Source organism: Vidua macroura, chromosome 8 (assembly GCF_024509145.1).
Source record: "Vidua macroura isolate BioBank_ID:100142 chromosome 8, ASM2450914v1, whole genome shotgun sequence".
Taxonomy (NCBI): domain Eukaryota; kingdom Metazoa; phylum Chordata; class Aves; order Passeriformes; family Viduidae; genus Vidua; species Vidua macroura.
This window is the reverse complement of record NC_071578.1, coordinates 3416223-3437850: the sequence shown is the minus strand read 5'-3', so window position 1 is coordinate 3437850 and position 21628 is coordinate 3416223. Positions and strand designations below refer to the sequence as shown.

At 45.6% G+C, this 21628-nt stretch overlaps 1 protein-coding gene across 3 annotated transcripts in view; it reads right to left on the bottom strand.

The window, feature by feature from the left end:
* CTBP2 (C-terminal binding protein 2) overlaps window positions 1-21628 on the bottom strand; it is a 130864-nt gene that overhangs the window by 32766 nt on the left and 76470 nt on the right. Inside the window, exon 1 of one of the 3 annotated variants that reach the window (XM_053983265.1) lies at window positions 5004-7041. The exons of the other annotated variants lie outside the window; for them this stretch is intronic. Within the exon in view, the coding sequence (XP_053839240.1) occupies window positions 5004-6684 (1681 nt within the window). The 5' untranslated portion in view covers window positions 6685-7041. Of the gene's footprint in view, window positions 1-5003; window positions 7042-21628 lie in introns of those variants that run through there. 3 annotated transcript variants of the gene reach the window in all.

The window sequence follows — 21628 nt, the reverse complement described above, 5'->3', positions numbered from 1 at the left end:
AAATGTCAGCAAATATAGTCAGAGAATGATCTGGATATATGAAAGTCCTAACAATGCTGGAGAACCAGAGACATGGGGTGAAAGAAAAGTGTAAATTGAAGATGACAACACTTGTGCATCTGACAACACGTTCTCCTTTGACAGGCCAAATTCATTTTTATTGCCATGGCACTAAAGTCAATGAATTGCAACTGGAATGAGTTTGACACTTTATATTGCTTTTGATAAAACCATTATAAAAAGCGTATTTCAGCCTTTAAAGAAGTATTTTAAAAGCATATTCTCTGCCACCAATGAACTGTACGTGCAGATTGGCCAAGACAGCATTATATCAAGATAATCAACAGCACATCTCCTGCACATTCTGTTCCTTATCCATTCACACTACTAAGGTGGGCAGTTGGGGTCCCTTCAGTTTTAAGATCCATGTGCTCAGCAGAGGTTGGTGAGGGTCCTTCTGAGCCTTTCAAAGTCTTTCATAAACTCACTGTGAGTTTTCCAGCTCCTTCCCTTATCATTTTGCATATTAGTGTCTGGATGCTGTGACCATTGGGACAGCAGACACGAGAAAGACCCGGCTGCTTATTTCAACCTGTATTTTTGTATGGTAGTTATGATCCCAGTTAAAAACATTACTCCATGTTTTTGTTAGTGAGTGCAGTGCAGGGTTTACCTGGACTAACACACTGGCTGGGAATGGCTCCAAGGACATGCTATGGTCTGTCAGGTCAATGTGCAAATTAAATCAGATTTATTCAGTGCACGGAGCTTCCCTTGGTGCTGTTTCAGTCCGGATTGTTAATGGAGAGGCCTTACATGGACACACTGTGATTCCATGCTGAGGTTTGTACAGAAAACACAAAGAAGAAAACCTGAAGTCGATTTCTGAGCTGTCCTCTGTACTGGGCAAAGAATAAATCAACATCAGCAAATGCTCAGGAAATTTATATTGAGTAGGAAATATCCTGCTAGACTTTGTCCATAGAAAACGGTGGCAATTTAGCTTAAATTAATTAGGTTAAAAGAATTCATAGCTTACAAAACTGGGCAAATGTCAGTCTTTTAACCATCTTTGACGGGCTGTTTTAACCATTCTTTAAGAACCATTAAGGCTCTTGCTCCTGCCTATGCCCTTCCCTCTTTGGGGGTTGCCCATGTGCAGAATTTCAGCTGGCAACTATGTGTGGTTAACACAGTTTTTATCTGTCACAGGGGGAAATACCAATAAAAGGCATCACAACGAGGTGTTAAGGAGTACAAGCAGAGCTGAGCTAATCACAGTGAAAGGCATTTCTAGTTGGGCTCTAAGCTGATAAAAGAGAGGATGAGTTCCCTTCACACTGGAGAGAACAACTTGTCCAAGGAGGGCAGCTGCCCTCAGCCTGGCTTTCCCTGCTCAGGAAAAGGTCAGGCTTTCAACCAAATCTTACAGTCAAGTAATTTTGCTCTTGCTTCCTGATGATAGCCACCTGATTTTACAGGGCAGGCCTGCTCCTCATCCCTGTGGGAAGCATCTTCCCTTTTGTGATAATTTGCTTTCATATCTTCATGTGTAAACGAGAGCTTGATAAACCACCGAAGACACATATTTGCAATGAATCACCATTTCTCATTTAAGCTCCATAAGTCCAGCATCAGAAACAGAAATCTGGACCAACCACTGTTTTGGGAGAAGTCCAGGCTAGCTACAAAAATACAAGACTTCTCATCTGCCAAATGCTTTACTACTAAAACATCGGGTTTAAAAAAAAAAAAAAGTAATATAATAAAAAATACTAGCAAACATCAAAAACTGAAGTTGCAAAATTTGGAGGCGGAGCTGCAGCAATGTGATCAGTGACCATGAGATACTGTTTGCCCTCACCAGCTTTGCTGACCTGCACTGTTTATTTCCCTGCACTCCCTCCCAGCTCAGCACGGGGCTGGCCACAAACCCGCTCTGGCTCAGCCCTCCTACTGCCACGTGTGTGTCACTCAGACCTTGCAGGGCTTTCTTCCTGCTCGCCACTGAGCTGACGTGGTGTGCTCACTACTGGTGATCCTCTGGATGGCCAGGCTGCAGGAGCACTCCTCTCAGCTCTTCCTGACAAGGTCTCAATGACATGGAGAGCAGCAGCTTTGCCAGAGCCGTGGCAGGGGAATTCCTGGCATGGGAAGCTGGCTCATCTCTGGAGACGTCATTCTACCACCGCAGCAAAGGGCTAGAGGTGCTCATTTTCACCACCTCCTCTTCATACAGCCCTGGAACTCCCAGGAAGGGCAATTTACCCGACTTAGTACTAATTAGTTTAAGAAAAGCAAAGCAGTTGCAGCGCAAAATCTCATTGCTCCTTTTCCCTTCTCTGATCATGCCAAAGCAAGAGGTCCATAAACATGTGGCATGTGCCTGTATCCCTGCCCAGGATCCTGCCTCTACCACCAGGCAGGAGAAGACACCTTCCTCCTGCAAACCCTCTGTGCAAACTCCAAAGTGAACAGTAGCTGTGCAGAATGCACTCAGAGTGTCAAACTCAGCATAACATGACAAATGGGGTGTTTAGGAACAACTCAGTGTAGAAAGACTACAATGCATAGTTTAACAAGACTTTAAAAAGCCCAAAATTATCTGTTTTACGGTCTTATCCATATAACAAGCTTCAAAACATGACTGGGCTGTAACGTGCACTTTATAACCCTCTGCTGGCTGGGCAGACATTAACTTACACTGACAGAAAATATTTGCAGCCATTTGGAGACAGAGTTTAATACTGAATTTGCTTTCACCTTCTAACTCGAATATCCACAGCCAAAGTACAGCCAAGAGAAGGCTCATCACTCCTGAAAACACATCGTGGCTGGCAAATACAATTTTCCTGGATTTAGTCAATTTCTGCCATCCACTCAAAGCTTTAAAACATCTTAACATATCTCTAACCTCAGCTTATCCCCTCGTGGGTAAGTGTGAACACTCCTGCTCAACACAGCTCAAACATCTACAAACCACCACACACTTCCCCATTTTTAATCTTTCCATGTGCCATGTGCCTTACCTTGGCTTCTACTTTAAAAATATAGTTTAACAGGAAGAAAACCTCTCAGGCTATTTGGAAAGGAAAAAGGGGAAATAAATAAAAATGAAGACAATTTTACAGGTCCTACTTCAGCTAAACCTTTCAGGGCCTTCAATGAGAAGATAATCTTTCTGTGATTATGGCCAAACCCTCTCGTTGCTTGGCAACACATAATTAAGGAATATGTTTTCAGATCCGCTTTGCAAGCTGGCCATTATCAGATGAAATTACTGGAGCAACAAATGTCATCCTCATGCAAATGAGATGGTCGTGGGCAAAAGAAGAAAAAAGAGAAAAAAAGAGGGTTGAGTAGCAAGAAAGAGCTCAACAGCACAGAAATGCTGCTGGCTTCCTCTTGCTGTGTACCAGTAATTCGGGTGAAGGGAAGGGATAATTTCAAGATTTTTAGAGAACGGGGTTTGCAGTTTATAAATGAGAACCAGGGAAGGAGGGATCTGTTTCCCATGGTGGAGGAGATTGCTCCCAATCCCTGTGCTCTGGAGGTCCTTCAGCCCAGAGCTGTCGCTGCGTCGGCATCGACCGCTCAATCAGACACAGCACAAATAAATGAACATATTTGTGTTCCCCACATTATGCCAGTTCGTCTTCTTAGCTGCATTTATTTAAAAATACTGCCTGGATGTACTACTTTAGCATCTGATCCATGTCAACACAGAACATGTTGCCTAATATTGAAGCATTTTTCAGAAATCAATACATTACACCAGCTACATAAAGGACTCATAAGCATGAAAAGACCGGCATTTACTTCCTAGCTGTGTAATTATGGTATGGCAGGGAAAGGGGTGTGCCAAGTGTCTGCATTTTGACAACTTTATCATTTCCACTCACAAAATCATTCCTTATTTAGATTCCTGTGGAATGGCATCACCAGTTTGGCACTGTCTCGATGCCTATAAATGGTATCCCTCTTATTAATGCTTTGTGTGTGTGTGCTGGTACAGCAAATTATTTGGGAATCGTTTGCATGGGAGTTCAGCTGCGCTGCCCAGGGAGAAAACTCCCTGCTCACAGAGTCATTACCAGCAAAAGACATTTCAAGGGGTGTCTTTCTACATTTTTTTTCAAACAAGTCAAGGCACAAATGAACGGATTTGATGAATTCCCTCGTATTTCTCTGGGTGATTTCGGGGGTTAGTTTCTATCAGGCTTTGAGTGCCAGATCTCCAAAGTGGAGGAGCAGAGCCTGCTCGGATTGTTCAGCTTTTCATCCGAGCAGCCAAGAGCCTGAGCGTTTCTAGAAAGGGAAGGGAAGTCTAGGAGCCACCATTCATTTTTATTGTTCCAGTGCTAATGACAGGCTTTTAGTTTTAAGCACAGCCCTATTACTTTAACAGCTCTATCGCTTCACTTACAGGCATCTCGAGAAGGAAATCAAGGGGTTTATTTTGTATGCTTGATAAAACAGCAAATTAATAATAAGAAGAAAAGCCTTAGGTAATGGCCAAAGGTAAGTCGATTCTCGAATAACACTATTAACTATCTGATGAATTTAGTCAAAACAATGCTAACCATTTCCTCGGAGGGACACATTTGTGCCTGGTAACAGCGGTAAAAAGTCAATCTGCAGCAAACCCTGTAGCCCTAATTGCTCAGCCAGCACAGTGTCTAATCTCCTGTTCTCGACAAACAACAGGAACGGCAAGATTAACCCTGGAAGCATCTGAGATACCGCTCATATTTAACTGAAGTTGGCTAAACAAATACAATATTTGGAATTTAACCACTGTGCAAGAACCAGCATCTTTAGCTCCGCACGGCCAGCACAGCCCTGAAGAGAAATCCCCTTCACCTCATTTTCTGTGTAGGACAGTGTCTAATATTTAGGCACGAACCCCCACGATATTTGACTGTGGGTTTTTTGAGGGGTAAAGTAAGCAACAACAAGGCGGTTCTAAACTACTATATGGACTAAGCCCCTCCAGTAATTACTTGGTTCAGGCGACGCCATGGTGGAGACGATGACGGGGGGCCCCGTGCGCCTGCTGAGCTTCGGGTATGGAGAGAGCTGGGCAGGGAAGGCGGGTCCAGTGGGTGCCAGGCTGCTGTCCCCTGCTGTCCCCGGCCGGCGGAGGAGCTGGGGGCTGCTGTGGGGGCTGGGTGCGGGTGACGCCACCGCTGTCCGCTCCCTCTTCATCAGCTCCATGGGCACGGTGTAGGTGGTGGGGTACGCCGTCTTGGGGCTGGCGTGCGGGTTGGCCGCCGTCACGGGCAAGCCGACTGGAGCTGAGTAGGCAGAGGCGGGACGCGGGTGGGTGCTGCAAGGCAGGGGGATGTTGTATCCCGACCCGGGGAGGAAGTGCGGCCCCTGAGGAGCCCCCGCGGGGGCTGGGTAGGTGGTGGTCTCCAGCAAGTGCTGGGTCGGGGCGCTGGAGGGCCGGCGGTGTATCTCTACACCTCTTGGGGACAGCGGCTGCAGCGGCGGTGGGTGCTGCGAGGTGCCAGGGCCATCCACGGTGGGCACCCCGTACTCTGCCGGGAGCTCGCTGCGGTGGCTGAAGCTGTTGGAGCGGGTCCTGGGGCGCAGCGCCCCGCTCCTGCGCTCCTGTCTTTGCAGCTGCATCTCTGCCTTGTAGTTGTGGGCGATGCGGGACAGCACGCGGGCCTGCCCCAGGTTGGGTGCCACTGACTTGATGTCGTTCTCCTCCATCATGGCCAGCAGGTTCGGGGAGTCAAAGCCCTGCTGCAGCAGGGCAGCAAAGGTGCTCTCCGAGACGCCCTCCGCACGCAGCAGCGCCACAAACTCGGGGTCAAAGCTCCTCTTGCCCTCCGGCCCAGGGAAGGCGGGGGGCACCGGCGGGTGGGAAGGCGTCGCCACCGCTGCCTCGTAGCTGTCGTAGGGACCCTTGGCGCCGGCGCTCTCCCTGCCTGGCCCGTAGCTGCTGCCGGTGCTGGTGGTGGGATCCACCACCAGGCAGGTGGGGACGGCTTGCCTGGCCGCCGCTGCCTCGGGAGCCCGCTCTGCCCCATCGCTGTAGCCTGGCCTGCTGGGGAAGGCGGGTGGCTCTGCCGCGTACCGCGGGCCGGGGGGCTCCGTGCCGTACCACGCTGGGGAGACATCTCTGCCACGAACCCGCTGCCCATCCAGGGCCAGCTTGGGGTCCCTGTAGAGGCGGGCGGCATCCGGTGGGGCAGGTGGGCGCACGGCGGCCTGGTCCCAGGACAGCCGGCTGCCAGGCGCTCCATAGCTGGCCAGCGGCCTGCCCGCCACGTGGTCGCGGTAGCAGCGGGGGTCCTTGGGTGACCTCGCCGACAGCGACGGGTCGCTGTAGTAATCCTGGGGTGGCAGAGAGCCCCGGCCCGCCATGGGCGCCGGCCGGTCGCAGTAGGTGAAGTCCGGGACAGAGCCCTTCCTCAGGGGCCCCGGCGCGAAGGTGGCATCCTGGTACGGGTACGCCTCTTGCTTCAGCTCCGCACCGCCCTGCAAGATGATATCATTTGCCCGCGGTGCCTCGTACCAGCTGCCCTCACCGCCATAGGTCAGGGAGCTCCTGCGGCCCGGTGGCCTCTGGTACTCGAAGGCGTTCTCGCTCTCCCAGTTTCCCTCATACCAGCCGGCAGCGTCCCAGCTCTGCGAGCGGCCGATGTTGGGGTGCTTGCTGGGGATGGGCATCACCACGAGGCCGCTTGCTCCCGCTGACACGGAGAAGAGGAGGTGCCTTCCTTCTCAGTGCTTCTCCGGCACGCATCCAAAGCGGGCCGCGCTGCGCCTGAGCCCTCCCGGGACTTCAGAAACCACCGGCCGGCGGTTTTGCCTTTCTGAGCGTCTCCTGAATTATTAATCCTCGGTAACCTTAGCAGGCAGAGCATGCGGCGGCCGGCGGAGGGGCTGCCCCTGGCCGTGCGCTGCAGCCGCGCAGGAGAGCGGCCGCGCTCAGCCCAGATGCTTTATCCTGTGCCGCTGGGGACGGCGTGCGCACATGGACAACTGGCCGAGCAGTGTGTGGGGATTAGGAGCTAAATAAAACCACTAAAGCCCTCGCTCCATGTGACATCATTTTAGCCCGATGAAATCTCACGTACTGACCCAGCCAGCAACCTCAATGCAGTTTTTCCCCCAGGGAATGATGATTTTTTTTTTGATTGTTTTTAATTTTCTTTTTTTTTTTTTTAATGTGTGTTTCCTTTGTTTTGGTTGTCTCCCCCCATGACGTGCTGGGGGAGGCTGTCCCAGCATCCACTGGGGATGGGCAGCGGGATAACGGAAGGTGCGCGGCTCCGCTCGGCCCCACACAGGCGCATGTAAAAATAAAAAAGAAAGCTTCAGTGTCAGCTCAATCTTAATCCAACCTGATGAAATGCTAATCCACTGCACACAGCTAAGGACAAATTAAATGGGAGCCAGCCGACAGGCCTAAAAAAGGCCAGTGCAAGATAACTTGGGAATACGAGAGCGGTCAGAAATTAGTTAGGTATCTGTTTAGCACTTTATGAATATTATAATTTGCGTTGGAAATTACTTTTTTTTTTTTTTTTTGTAGTTTCAAATTAGCCACGCTAACTAGGCTCCAAAAAGATTTTTTATAATATTACCATAATACGCAAATCCTTTCATCATCCCAGGACAGAAAATTGTGGAGGTGTAATCTGGAATGTATAATTTTAAGACCCTAGCACAGGTCACTGAGAAGGAGAGGAGGATCAAAGGATCTAAAGCCCAGCCTAACAAAGCAAAAAGGAATAGTAGAATTTTGCCCATTATCTCCAGCTTCCTTTGGAAAAAGTACATGTTTATGAAATAGGAAAACACTCAGAAACATCACACAAAACTCAATTTGTACTGAGCAGTATTTCAACATTCATGTGGATTAAGCTTTTTTTACACTTAGAGTAGGCCAAGGGGTTTAGATGAAATCACAGCACAGAAAATTGTTATTTGGGAATGTAATAAAAATTTCCATATAGAGTCATTGTTTTCAGAGAAGATATTGAAATGGTTCCCCAAAACATGTAACCCAAATTATGACAGGCTGCTCACCCTCAAATACTCCTTTTCAAAGGAGCTCCACTACTCCTAATTTATCTGACCACTGCTACAGAGGCAACATTTTTTTAATTAAAAAACTCAGATGGAAACAATTTTGCCTTTCTCTGCTACAATAACAGATTTCTTCCCCTCCAATACACCCCCTTCCAGGACAGACCCACTGAAAGGAGGAATAGTCACCTTCCCTGGCCTGTTTGCAAGACAGCTTGAGCATTTTTCCTGGCTAATCCACAATAAATGTTTCGTGCACAAGCCATCACATGATGGACTATTGTGCTATTATGATAGCTAAATCACTAATACAGTCTAATGCTTAAACTTGCCTATCATACTAATACCTCTGGGCTATATTTCTGACCCAAATACTGACAGGATCTTTGAGTAATCCTTAAATTTCTTTATTGCAGTAAATATTACAAATCCTCTTCAAACATTCTCTCCTCCAGTTCCATCCTCAAGAATCATGATCTTGAAAATTATGCTGGATATTAAACAGACACGCAAAACATGGGGCCCAAAATATTATTTATGCAATTCTCAGAGAATATCTGATTGGCATTATACTGAATTAACGAACAAACTTCAGGCACACTGGAAAATTTCTTCTTTTGTGAGAGTCAAGATGGGAAGACACATTTGTGGCTTACAAATAAAGCAGAGTGTATTTTAACCAACAAAAACATTTTATTACAACAACATTTTGCTAAAGAATAAATGTATTCCCAACTGGATACAGTGAGATTGGTGCCATTTGTTCTGAAGCAGCAGAAGAAATCTACCAAAAATGTATATGACAAAATAATAAAATCCTGGTCTATAGATCAAGGGCATCTTCCACCATTGTCTTCAAAGAAATCACTAACAGTCGCCATGTTAAGCCCTGGTTGACAATGGAAAAAACCATGCCATAGGGAAACGAAATTTTAAAAATGCTTATTTTCAACAACTGCAAGGGAAGTCAGAAGGGAGCTTGAAGCATTTACTACCTTTGAAAAAAAGCAAGGGCTTTAACAATAGAAACTTCACCCAAACCAACACATCTGTGACTGGTGGCCGTGCCCTGCCCAGGGCACGCATGGGTGACAGCAGCACACGGAAAGCCACCTCCAAACCCCCTCCATCCCCCACACAGGAGCACATCTGGGCTCTGGGAACCACCCTGGCACCAGCCTGCCCTCACAGGCCTGGGCAGGAGATGTGCTCTCCTTCCAGCTCTTCACAGGGGCCAGGAAACCCTACCTGGGGACCTGCCACTGGAACACTCATGCATATGGATGGTTCATCCCGTGAGTGCTGACCTCAATGGAACAAACAGATTATTCTTGGGCTCCAAGCCAAGCAGAGGCAGGATCAGGGGCTGCAGGATTTGCACATTTCCCTGCAGCCAAGGGCTAGATGTCCTCTTTGGAGGGCTCTGCTGGCCCCAGTTTTTGTTGACCAAGAGCTGTATCCAGTGGGGAAGAGGAGGCCAGGAGCTGTGGAGCTGGGCTGCCTCCGGTGCCACCATGGCAGCAAAGGAAATGTTACACCCCCAGTGAGCCAAGAAATGAATAAGAAATGATCAGAATTAAATATTTATGGATGGGCACAGGAAGGGTCTTGTCCTTTTCTGGTTTTTGCAGTCTTGAAAGCAGCCCCCTTGCAAATTCAAGCAGCATGGGCAGCAGGGCAAGTGAGGTCATTGTCCCCCTCTACTCCACTGGTGAGACCCCACCTGCAGTGCTGTGTCCAGCTCTGGGGACTGAAATGTAAGAAGCACATGGAGCTGTTGGAGCAGCCCAGAGGAGGCCACAAAGATGATCTGAGGGCTGAAGCACCTCTGCTATGGGGAAATGCTGAGAGAATTGGGCTTCTTCACCCTGAAGAAGCTTTGGGATGATCTTATCACAGCCTTTCAGTACCTGAAGAGGTCCTCCAAGAGAGCTGGAGAGGGATTTTTTAGAAGGGCATGGACTGACAGGACATGGGGGAATGGCTTCCCACTGCTGGAGGGCAGGGTTAGATGGGATACTGGGAAGGAATTTTTCCCTGTAAGAGTGGCGAGTCCCTGGCACAGGTTTCCCAGAGAAGCTGTGGCTGGCCCTGGATCCCTGGAAGTGTCCAAGGCCAGGTTGGACAGGGCTTGGAGCAGCCTGGGATAGTGGAAGGTGTTCCTGCCCATGGCAGGGGCTGGAACTAAATGAGCTTTAAGGTCCCTTCCAACCCAAACCATTCTGTGATTCTGTGAAATTCTGTGAATTGATTCTGTTCCTATTTCTGCATCCAGACCCAAGCAGGATGGCCAGGAGAAGATACAGAGGCCCTGGGGCCCAATCTGATGTAACTGATCCCATTGTGTTTCTTGGGAGTGCAGGAGGCACCAGCACCCACATCCTCAACATGAGGGGGAGACAAGGACTGTGGAACAGGCAGAAAATTTATTCTCCCTTTACCTTTTAATTTTAGAGTTATTTCGAGAAAGGAAAAAAATAACACACACAGAAGGGAAAAAAAAAAAAAGCTGATCAAGAGATTAAATGCTCTGGTATTTCAGACCACGTGAAAAATGCTGTGTTTTGAATAATACCCCGATTTTCAGTTTAGCATTGATCTCATACATGGTAAATTTGGCCACAATATTTGGTTACAATACAATGGCCACAGAACTCTGCTCTGAAAAAAAGGTGATGATAGAGCAGAAGAAAGGTGGGCCCATTGTTGAGACACTGCATTCAAAAGCAACAGCAAGAAATCTGAGCCTGGAACCCTCTTGCAGTGGACGTGAAACAAGCAATGCTACAAAGGCTGTTCTCTTCCCATGAGGAAAGTGTTTTACACCTAAAACCCAGGGTAGGAAATTAGCATGCTAAATCTGCAACACAACTCTGTAAACAATATTTTTTGAATCCGTAGCACTGACTCAGGAGAGGTTGGCTGAAAAATTTCATTCATATTGATATAAAACATTTCATTACCTATTCTGAAAGCACGTTGATGGAAAAATTATTCTGTGCAGCAAAATAATACAGATTGGGATTAGTTTTGCTTCTTATTATTGTAAAATATGTTTCAACTATAAATTTAAAACCTGTTTATACTGGGGAAAAATATTTTTAATGTAGATTAAGATGTTGATGTTTTCTCCGCAATTATTTTCTTCTGGGAGACAGTGGAACAGAAACAACGTGCCAAATGTAATTTCTGGCAAAAACTGTAAGATGCAGCAGTCTGGGAAAGGCTATTTCTCTTTCAAAGGCAAAGGAATCCTACCCCTGGTAGTGAAAAATCCTCTGGAGAACAAATACATCTCTTGTAAATGGAGAGAGCAGGTATCAGGACACCCAGCCTTTATACCTCGCTCTGCCACTGTCAGAGAGTAAATTGCTTAATTCCTTACTTGCTGATTCCCCTTCCATCAAGAGGGATATAACAATATACACCTCTCACACTCGGATGGTGTTAAGATTAATCAGTGTTTGTCATATGTTTTCAGGTGACAAGGCACAAAGCTACTGGGAGGATAAATGCTCCTGCCCTCCCTGCCTGGGCTTTCAAGGACTGCGTGTGATTGTGCCTAATGACCCCCAAAGCTCAGGAAGCCTCTCCTGAACATCCTTCTCCCATGTTCAGCTTGCAGGATGCCAGGGAAGCAGAAATGAGCTGCTCTGCACTGTGGTGTACCATGGAGAAGAAGAGGAATGGGACGCAGTATGAGTAATGCACACACACACACATGCATGCACACCAACTGAAAAGAAACAAAATTAAAAAGAAAAATGAGAGAGGAAAAGCAGCAAGAAAATGTTCCAAATCCTTTGAAACTACTCCATTTGCTAAAATTTGGCTCTGCAAAATCTCCCTCACAGTGGCAATAAGCACTCTGCCTAGATGGACTTTTTAACAGTCTCCTGAAATTAAGGGAGCACAAAGAGAAAATTAGCAGGATTGTGCTGGAATCATTTTCAATAATCAAAGGAGCAGCACAGCATCTGAAAGCACTCAGAGCTTGAAGCCCTGCCACATGCTTTTACCAATTTCCAAACCAAAAGCATCGATGCTTTGTAACTCCAACAAAACCCTCACAAACACCAACTCGGTGCCGTACAACAAAACACTCTGAAGATCAGCCGGTTATTAAACAATCATTGCCTCATGGAACGCTGCATTTTGATGACTTTAAAGCAAAAAAAAACCCAAAAGCTTATGTCCATTTGTAACTCAGTCCCTCAGTGCTGGCATAGAATGTGCCACCAGCACTGGCGTGATGGGCTCCAGGAATGCACGAGCACACACGAGCTGCCCCGAAATGTGACGCACAAACCGCGACTGGGATCAGTCGCCATCCCCAGCAGGGACACACAGCTGGGCCCAGGCACATGGAGGTCAGTATGAGACCCCAACAAATGCACCCCAAAGAACCTCCCATGGGCCCAGGCACATGGAGGTCAGTATGAGACCCCAACAAATGCACCCCGAAGAACCTCCCATGCCAAAGCCAGCAGACGTTTCCTCTCCAAGCTGGTGACACCATATTGCAGTGCCCTTCTGAGTCATTCCTCAAGAATTCCCCCAAAACCCCACAAGCCAAGGTGAGGAGAGAGGATGTGAGGCCTTTTCCACTCCCACCAGCCACATCGTGCTGAGAAGGTGCACAGAAGCATTTCATGAAAAGAAATGAGTGACCTTTCCCTTTACCCCTGTGGAGCTGCCTCTCCACTGCTGTTTTGTGCTAATCTCTGCATGGAAGGGGTTGGATGTGGGAGATGTTCTCCTTCCCACCCTCATGGCCAGCCAGCCATGCCTCCAATCACTGCCACACAACAACTCTCCATCTGGATATTCCCTTTCCCAGCTGCCTGCCTTACCCCAATTTTCCCTATGATAAGAGGGAAGGCTGGAGCTGTGTCAGGTTTGGTATCAGGAAAAGGTTCTCTCCCAGAGGGTGGTGGGCACTGAACAGGGAATGGTCACAGCCCCAGGGCTGCCAGAGCTCCAGGAGTGTTTGGACACCGCTCTCAGGGATGCACAGGATGGGTTTGTTGAGGTTTCTGTAAAGGGCCAGGAGCTGAACTCAGCGATTCCTGTGGGTCTCTTCCAGCTCAGGACATTCTGTGATTCTGTGAATTATCTTCTATTTATTTCAGAATGAGGTATTTGCCACAAGCACCCCAGTGGGCACGTGGTAACTTATCACCTCATGTTCTCCTGCTCCCCCGGCAAAACCTTGGAGGCTGCCCTGAGATATTGTAGATATCACATCCCTGGCAGTGTCCAAGGCCAGGCTGGACAGGGCTTGGAGCAACCTGGGATAGTGGAAGGTGTCCCTGCCCATGGCAGGAGGTAGAACTAGATGGTCTTTAAGGTCTCTTCTAACCTAACCCATTCCATGATTTGCCATCCAGGAAGAAAATCAAACTGCAGGTAACAAATGCAGGAAGGCAGCAATCATCTAAAACACACTTGCAGCTAAAAAAGAGAAGTGCAGATGTAAGACACACTTTGAGACATTGCAATGAGCCTTACAAGCTCTTCAAACTTCAATCAGAAACCATTTTGCCTTCAAGTATGGGGAAACTCCAATAAAAGTTGGCAGAAACAGCACTGTCACATTCCTGCATCAACAAAGGGATAATAAAAATATCAGATGTATCCCTACAGCACACAGTCTCAAGGACTGCAAAATAAAAATCAATCTGGATGCTGAAAGGCGGGTGAAAAGCTGCAGACAAGGTTCATTGGGCACATCCCTCAACCATTCGCAAAGATCTAATCTACGAATGCTCTTAAAAATAATCCTCCAGAAATCACATCAAGCACCTTGTCTCCAAAACTGGGTATTAGACTTTGAGGTCAAATCTCATCATTTTTAATAAGAATTCAGGATCAAGATTTGAACAGCATGTGTAATGAAAAGCATGGGAATTATATCTGTCCCAGAAAGCAGTAGAGAAATCCACTGTTAAATGAGTATATATTGTAAGTCTGAACTCTGCCATGCATGCCTGGGCTTTGCGTAGAAAATAATTAATTACTAGACTGTAACAGAGGCCTGGGGAAATAAACAGGCTGGGGTTCAGGGTGTCTCTGCCTTACTTCCCCTGATGATGCCAAGAGCTTGAAACATGTACTTCCCTTTCACGCCCATCGCAGATAAAAACCAAAACCAAACAGGAGGAAATACTACTTTAGCTAAAAAAGCATTTATGTCTTGCTTTTTTAAAAGACTGGTCTTTTGTGATGTTGTATTGCAAACCATCAGAAGTGAGTTATATCTTACTGTGTTCCCTCACCATCCTTGCTCATGTTCATTTGCTGAGTCAATCAAATATCTGTATCATCACAGTTTTTTTCTCAAAAACGGGTGTCAATCTACACCAAGGGTATTTTGTGAATTTCATCTGTTTACTACTAAGTTTTGAGGTGCTAGATGGCAGCAGAGAGTGTTTTGTTTAAAATAAAAATTAAAAAGATAATTAAAAAAACGAAAAACCAAATTAATAGTGTTAAGCTAATGGGCTGTATAAAAGTGTCACTAAGAAATGATCAATGTCCTTCAATTTTAAGAATTGCAAAACCAACTCAAAACTTGCTCTTTGAAGAAAGCTCTCTAATGAAAACCTTCACTGTTTTGGCACTTCGATCCATTACATCTGTTTGTGGAGAGCAAAAAATATAAAAGAAAAGTTGTGTAATATGTTTCCCTGCAGCTTTATTTTAGTACAGCCAGATGTCCTACTCCTGTCAAAATATTTACCAGCAAATATTCAGGAAATCAGGATAAATTTGAAAAGATTGGTCTGGATCCAAACACCACCAGTCCCTGAAACAGTGTAATTTAGGAGTCAGATATAAGTTTTTTTCCTGGTATTTTGAAGGAAACCCCATCCTGTTCTCATCTGTCCCCGAGGACTGATCATTTCTCATCACATATTTGGAAGCAGCCAACTTCCAACCCCTGGATGCTGGAGGCAGCTTCTGCAGCATTCCAGAGCTCAGGATGAGGCACCAGGGCTGCCCCTGCTCCAACAACCCCTGCCCTGAATATTCTGGGAATATTATCACTTTTCTGAGTAATCCTTAAATGCAGGAGTAGGATTTAGAGCAAGGAGAAAGAAAAAAAAAAAAAAAAACAACCTGGATAGGATGACAACATGTTAATCCCTAAACCAGTTAATTTAAACGGGAAATGTGGTAAGGATGGAAATTAGGTTGATGGTATTGAAGTCATCAGCTGTAATTGTTTCTTAATTAATGACACGAAGTTGTAAAGCGTGTTACATGGAACCTTGTCTGGAGGCTGGTGAAAATGGAAAAATACAAGGCAGAATTAAGAGTTAGACATGTATTAAGTTCCCATCAATGTGGGTTTAAACACAATGAGAACACAACAGAAGTATTTTTTCCTATTTTGGTGCATATGGCCCTCAAATCCAGGGAAAGGGGAGCTCCCCCTCCTGCAACAGCTAGAGCCACACATCTACTATGATGCACACCAAATTAATGGAATTTTTGTCTGTAAACTTATCTAAATGTGTCTCGCTCTTGCCTGGATGCCTGGGGCATTTTGTCAGGCTGGCTTCGTATCTGGCTCAAGTCCTACATCTTGTCATGCACATTCCCCCACGGAACATCACAGGAGGGAATGTGCAGGAAAAACATCCACACAGGACTGGAAGCTACTGGAGCAGCCTGTGCATCCATGCAAGGACAACAGCACACCCCTGGATAGGAGCTCCATCCCAAAGCACAAAAAGGACTCATACAAGCATAGAGAGTTCTTGATTCAGCAGAGCAAAAGGGTTGAAAAGCATGGAATAAGGTCAATAAGCTTGAATAATATCTGTAAACCCACTGAGGTTGCTTGAACTTTCTTTATCCACAGGATACTGTCTGATTTTTAAAAATTCTTAAAATTTTAACAAAACCTACTAATGACAAACCTACTAATGACTCTAAATTCCCAAATATGCCATGCTTCTATAAGAGAAGGGACAATTAAGAACATTACTTTTCACTTGTAACAAGAGGTGCAATCCAGCTTTTGTAGGAATTTGAAGTGATTTTCTGAAACCTCCATAAAAGCCAAAGACTTAATTTTGGAAAAGCAAAACATCAGGAGCAGCCAGACAGATCTTCAGTTTGCATAAATCAGCACAGGGTGCAATGGCAGAAGATCTGACAAGCTAATACTGCTTTTTCTCTAGGCTAAATGTGGTAACAACCCTTCCTTAAAAGCCTGATAGTTTATGTGCTTTGAGGTGGAAACTTAAAAAAAAAGTATAAAAAGCTTTATTGTAGGGGGGGGAAATCCTTGTACTGTGTTTTATATTCATGGAACAAAGAAACTGAAATCCACTAGATAAAAAAGGTCTACATTTATTCTAAATAAGTCACTTTTACTCAGGACAAGCGGTTTCTTCCGTGCTTGATATCATCTTTAACTCATTGTTTCTCATCAAATGCCTAGTGGTGATAAGGATTTCCTGAGATAATAAGATTCTGTTTCTAAGCACTAAAAATAAGTATTATCAGATGCTACTTGGTGTGCAAATTTGCAAGAATGGAAGAAAATTTCTCCACCCAAATATCAAATGTACTCATTTTGGCTACTGTTACAAAGCAGCAAGAATTGGAGGCAGCCACTTTCCAGAGCCGTAGCTTCAATGTGTATTTTCCCTTTTGGTTCCAGGAGCAAGGTTCCTCTATTTTTTAGCATGAGTGGACCGTGGCTATTGAATGAGAACCTATTCCACAGTCTGCTGTTAGTGGTGTGTGAGCCCAGACCTCAGGGACACATTGTTCAAATACTCCTGAAAAGCCAGAAATATCACAGGTCTTCTGGGGCACTTTTGTTGAGGGTTAGTGTGGGGTTTTTTAACAACAAGAAAGTGCACAATAAACAATAATTGACATTGTGATTATTAAGTCCCCTTCTGTGGAGGATAAACTGAAATAAAGGGGTAAAAAGCACCCCTGCCATGGATCCAGGTAGGTACCAGAGCACCTATCATTACACAGTATATTTATTCAAATATCACTGGACATGGTCTGCACTGACTTCTGTCACAGGAGGAAGAGTGGAAAACAGAATTGCTGTCCACCCTTGAGATGAATTAACCAGCCTAACACAGCCACAGCAGAGATAACTTCAGTGATGTTGAAAACATAAATTCCTACCCCAAATTCCCTCCTCCGTTTCACAGCATCATTGAGGTTGGAAAAGACCTCTGAGATCATGAATCCAAGCTGTGACCAATCCCCACCTTGTCACCAGCCACCAGCCCAGGCCTTCCTTGGACACCTGCAGGGATGGGGACTCCCAACCTCCCCAGGCAGCCCCTTCACCCACCCTGTAATTCCATGATCCCAGCTGGACAGTGTGTCACAGGAAGGTGCCTATTCAAGGTTGGCAAGAAATTATTGCATCAAGGACTCAGACCCACCCAAGAGGCTTCAGTAACCACGGTGGGGTCACATTCCTACAGAGAAACAAGGATTTGTGGAGAGTCATGGCCACACACAGATACTACAGTGGCTGGAAGATAAATACAGGAGGAATTCCCACAGGAAGTATCACCACAGAAGCCTCAGCTGAACAGGACACCAGGGTGCCACTCAGAATGTAAGGGAGTAAGTCAAAAAGCCAGAGACTTATGCATTAAGCACTGAAAAGTATTATGTGACTGTGCTGGCATTTATCAGCCATCAGACATATCAAAGGATCTGAAAGAAAAGAAAGAATATGGATGGCTTGTTTGCCCTGCAACAGTTCTATTCTGCAAAATACAGACAACTTTGGTGGCACAAACTGACACGTAAGGACATGATTTCCCACTGGATAATAACAAATCCTGGAGCAAAAACTGTCAGAAAATGTCTGTGTTTGCTTGGCCTTGCTATTATTTTTTCACTTTGCTTCTGGCTCATCTCAGGGCTGCCACTTTTGGGGCATGTGTTGAAGGCTTTACTGACTCATACATGTTAGTGCAAGCTACAATCTCTAAAGCCAGGCTTTCCCATTCCATGGCACTGGTGGTGAGGACAGGCTAGCAGAGCTGCAATGGTCTGGGGCAGAGGCAGCACTTGGGATCATCCCAGAGGAATTCAGTGGTGCTGGGAAACCCATGTTCTACACACAGACAAGATGCTGCCATCCTGAATCGGGATGTGCCACCACTGCTGCCTTTTGACACTCAACAAGAGTGCCATAGCACTTTCTCCCCAGTCTGCTCCCAGAGACACAACCAGCAACTGTGCATGGGCTGCTCTCACTCCCTGCTTACCCCCTGGTGATGCTTAATATTTGTTTAACCATATTGACAGAAGCACAGGATAAAGATCAGCTGAGCAAGCAGCAAAAATGATGCTGCAAGTTATTTCCTTGCCGGGAATGCCGTGTGCGAGCACTGGAGTCCCGTGGGAGGGATGGATGCCACACACCAGGAGTGCCATGGTCTTCTGAGTGTGGGGTTTCTTGGAGGCACTGTCAGGCACCTTGTTCTACCACAGGTAGCAAAGAAAAAATTACATCTAATCTCTCTGTTGTTGTTTCCTAAATGAAAGGCAGGTGAGCCTCTGCCCTGAGGGCTTTTGCTGCCATTTCTCTGAAAGGCTGGAAACTGCACCAGGTTTGGGACAGAGCCCACTCCTACACACAGCAACTTGGCTGCAAAATTCAGGCCCTTTTTATCCCAGGCAGAGCAGGCAGGTCTGGCAGCTCCACATCCATGGCTGTAGGACTGTGCCTCGGCTTTGTTTCACACACAGCAAAGCCAACATCCCTCCCTCTCCATCTCCCACTCGGACGCGGCTCCACAGTTTTTGCTGGAATTCTTTTTTTCTTTCATTCGCCCTGAGGTAAAAACCCGTCATGGAAAGAAAATTTCAGCTCAAACAAATTTTAAATGTGGCAAAATCACAAGCTCATGGGAACAGGACCCAAAAGAGGGGCTGCTGGAGAAGTCTGACTCCTCACAGCACCAGCAGCTCCACCTCTAAAGCATACTTTGACCCACTATGGAATAAGACACAATTCCACAAACAGGAATTATGCAAACCACTCTGCATATATTATTTGCAAAAGCCCCAGCCATTCAATGGGTCCATCCCACCACCCATATGGATCCAATTACAGAATAGGCACCCAAAGTCTCTGGGACAACCAGAAGAGAAAGAAATGGGTACGCCAAGACCACTGTGAGCACAGTCCAACTTCACTTCATTCGGGTGGGCATCACCAACCCACTTAATTGCTGACAGACTATTCAAAATGTCTTTGCTGCAGGCTGCTGCCCTGAAATTCCTTTATCCCCTCAAGTCTGGACCTTTATCCCACCCATATTCCTCTACAGATCAAAATCTGTGACCTGGTCAAAAAATTTATGTCTTCAAACCAGCCTGCTCAGAGCAAAAAGTAACGCTGTCACACAGAGATGCCATAAATATATATTTAGAAAACCAAAACCAGAGGAGCTGGTGAAGCTGAGCCATGCACTGAGACTGCACAGCTCCTCTCTTTGGAAGACTCATAAACCTGCCTGTAAAGGCTGTGAACTGGCTTTTTAAACTATACCACCTCCTTGTATGGCTTGGATTATTTTTCCACGCCAGATGTACGTTTAACAGAGTAATACGAACACTGCAACTCCTTAATAAACTCTTTTAATGCCCCGACAGTTTGTAAGGCATTTCCCTCAACATGTGTCTGGTTATGGTTTCAGTAAGCCTGCAGGAAGAAGAAGAATCTGTCTGGCAGTTTGGACAGCGATTACAACATGTAGCCCGAGGATATTTCACCTCCAGACCTGCCACCATCCTGCTGCACGGAATAAAGTCAATTCCTAGCAAACTCTGCAAGGGTTTGTGTGGGGAATAGTAAAAGGGATGGTATATGCAACTTCAGGAAAAGCACAGAAATCCGCCTCTGTGCTGGCAGACATTTAGTCTTTCATCAGGTAAATGCAGCTTTGTACGCCATTCACATTTAAAGGGAAAAGCTTCTTAAGTGCTTGCACAGAACAGGAAATCGTTAAAAGCAACTATTTTGGACCACATTGCCCTAAGCTTGATGGAGCAATAGATTCATCTCACTGAACACAATTCTGTTTCCAAAGACTCCTCCATCTGCTGAACTAGTTCCCTAATTTCTCATCATCTTTCACTGATTATTCAATATACCTTTCTGGAAAAATGATCTCTTTTTTTCAAAGTGTGTTTTCACAGCATCTGGGATGGCCTCTTTCAGTGCTTTTCTATGCTATAATCCAAGATTAGGAGCCTATAGTAAAAAATAGTCATCAGAGAGGCCAGTAGAGTATTCAGCTGTCCTACACATCTAGTATTTTAGCAAATCCAAAGCTTTTTGCATTTTTCAAGGTAATTTTTACAATGCTTCTCACACTCAGTCCTTGTCTGTTGCTTCCAAATACAACACAACAGCGTCTCCCATCATTTCCATCAAATTACAAACCCAGTGGCAAATGACAAAGCATACTTTAAAAAGTTATGTCTCCTGCACATTTACAGATTAGAAAATAATATCTTTTGACCAAGAAAGAAGAAGAAAGCTCATATATCAGAGAAAAATAATCTAAACTTCAATCACATCTAAAGCTCCGTTAGCAGGTTTGTCGTACGATCCTTTTGAATTTCTTGTACACTCAGCAACTAGATCTGATGGTAAACATCAAACCACAAAGGCAGCTTTTGAAAATCCAGGCTCAGCTGATAGAACTCTTTTAAGTCAAGTTCAAAGTAAGTTTTGAAGATGAGATAGTGTGCTACACCTGAGCGTTTATGACATTCAGTAGGAGAAAGAGGCAACTCCACACTGCAGCATACCCTGGATACTCCCTCCTAACTCACCTCTTCTGCTTTGTCTCCCCTTTTCCAAAATTAACAGAGCAAAATTAAAAGAGATAAGTAACTTACGATGCGTTCAAAACAGCAGCAGTGTGGAGTAAGCAATATATAACACAGAAAAATCAAAATCTATCCTTGTCCTGCTGATCAGCATTTCACACTGAAACTTCACAAAGCCCCACACGCTTTGCTCAAATGGGCGCAGCACAACTCCCCTGTGAGCTCTGTGCTTTTATCCACCACCAAATCTCATTTCACCTTATTGGCATTCAAGTAATACTGTAAATTGTTAGCCTGCAGGCCAATACCCATCTCCTTAAGAGCAGCTGAGCACATGAGATATTCCTCCTAAAATAACACTCTGCTCTGCACTTGTTGCTGATGGCAGAACTTACACGAGCACTGGAGAATTATTGGAGTGTACACCAAAAAGTCAGATCTTGTTTGCCATCACTTGATTTCTGTCATAAGTAACTTAACACCATGTGAGCTACAATAGAAAATGTTCCTTAAAAACTTTTTCTGCTGGAAAATCACTCTTGAATGTAAAAGTCACCTGTAACAAACCATGAATGAAGAATTGCAGCAAACCTGCCTGACCCCCACACACCAACCAAATAAAAGCTGCCACAACAATGTGCTCAAAACCATAAGAACAACAACTCTTACAGTTTCCATCATTTTCTTACAGGACAATAGTAAATATGTTTTAAATTGGGACTGACCAAAT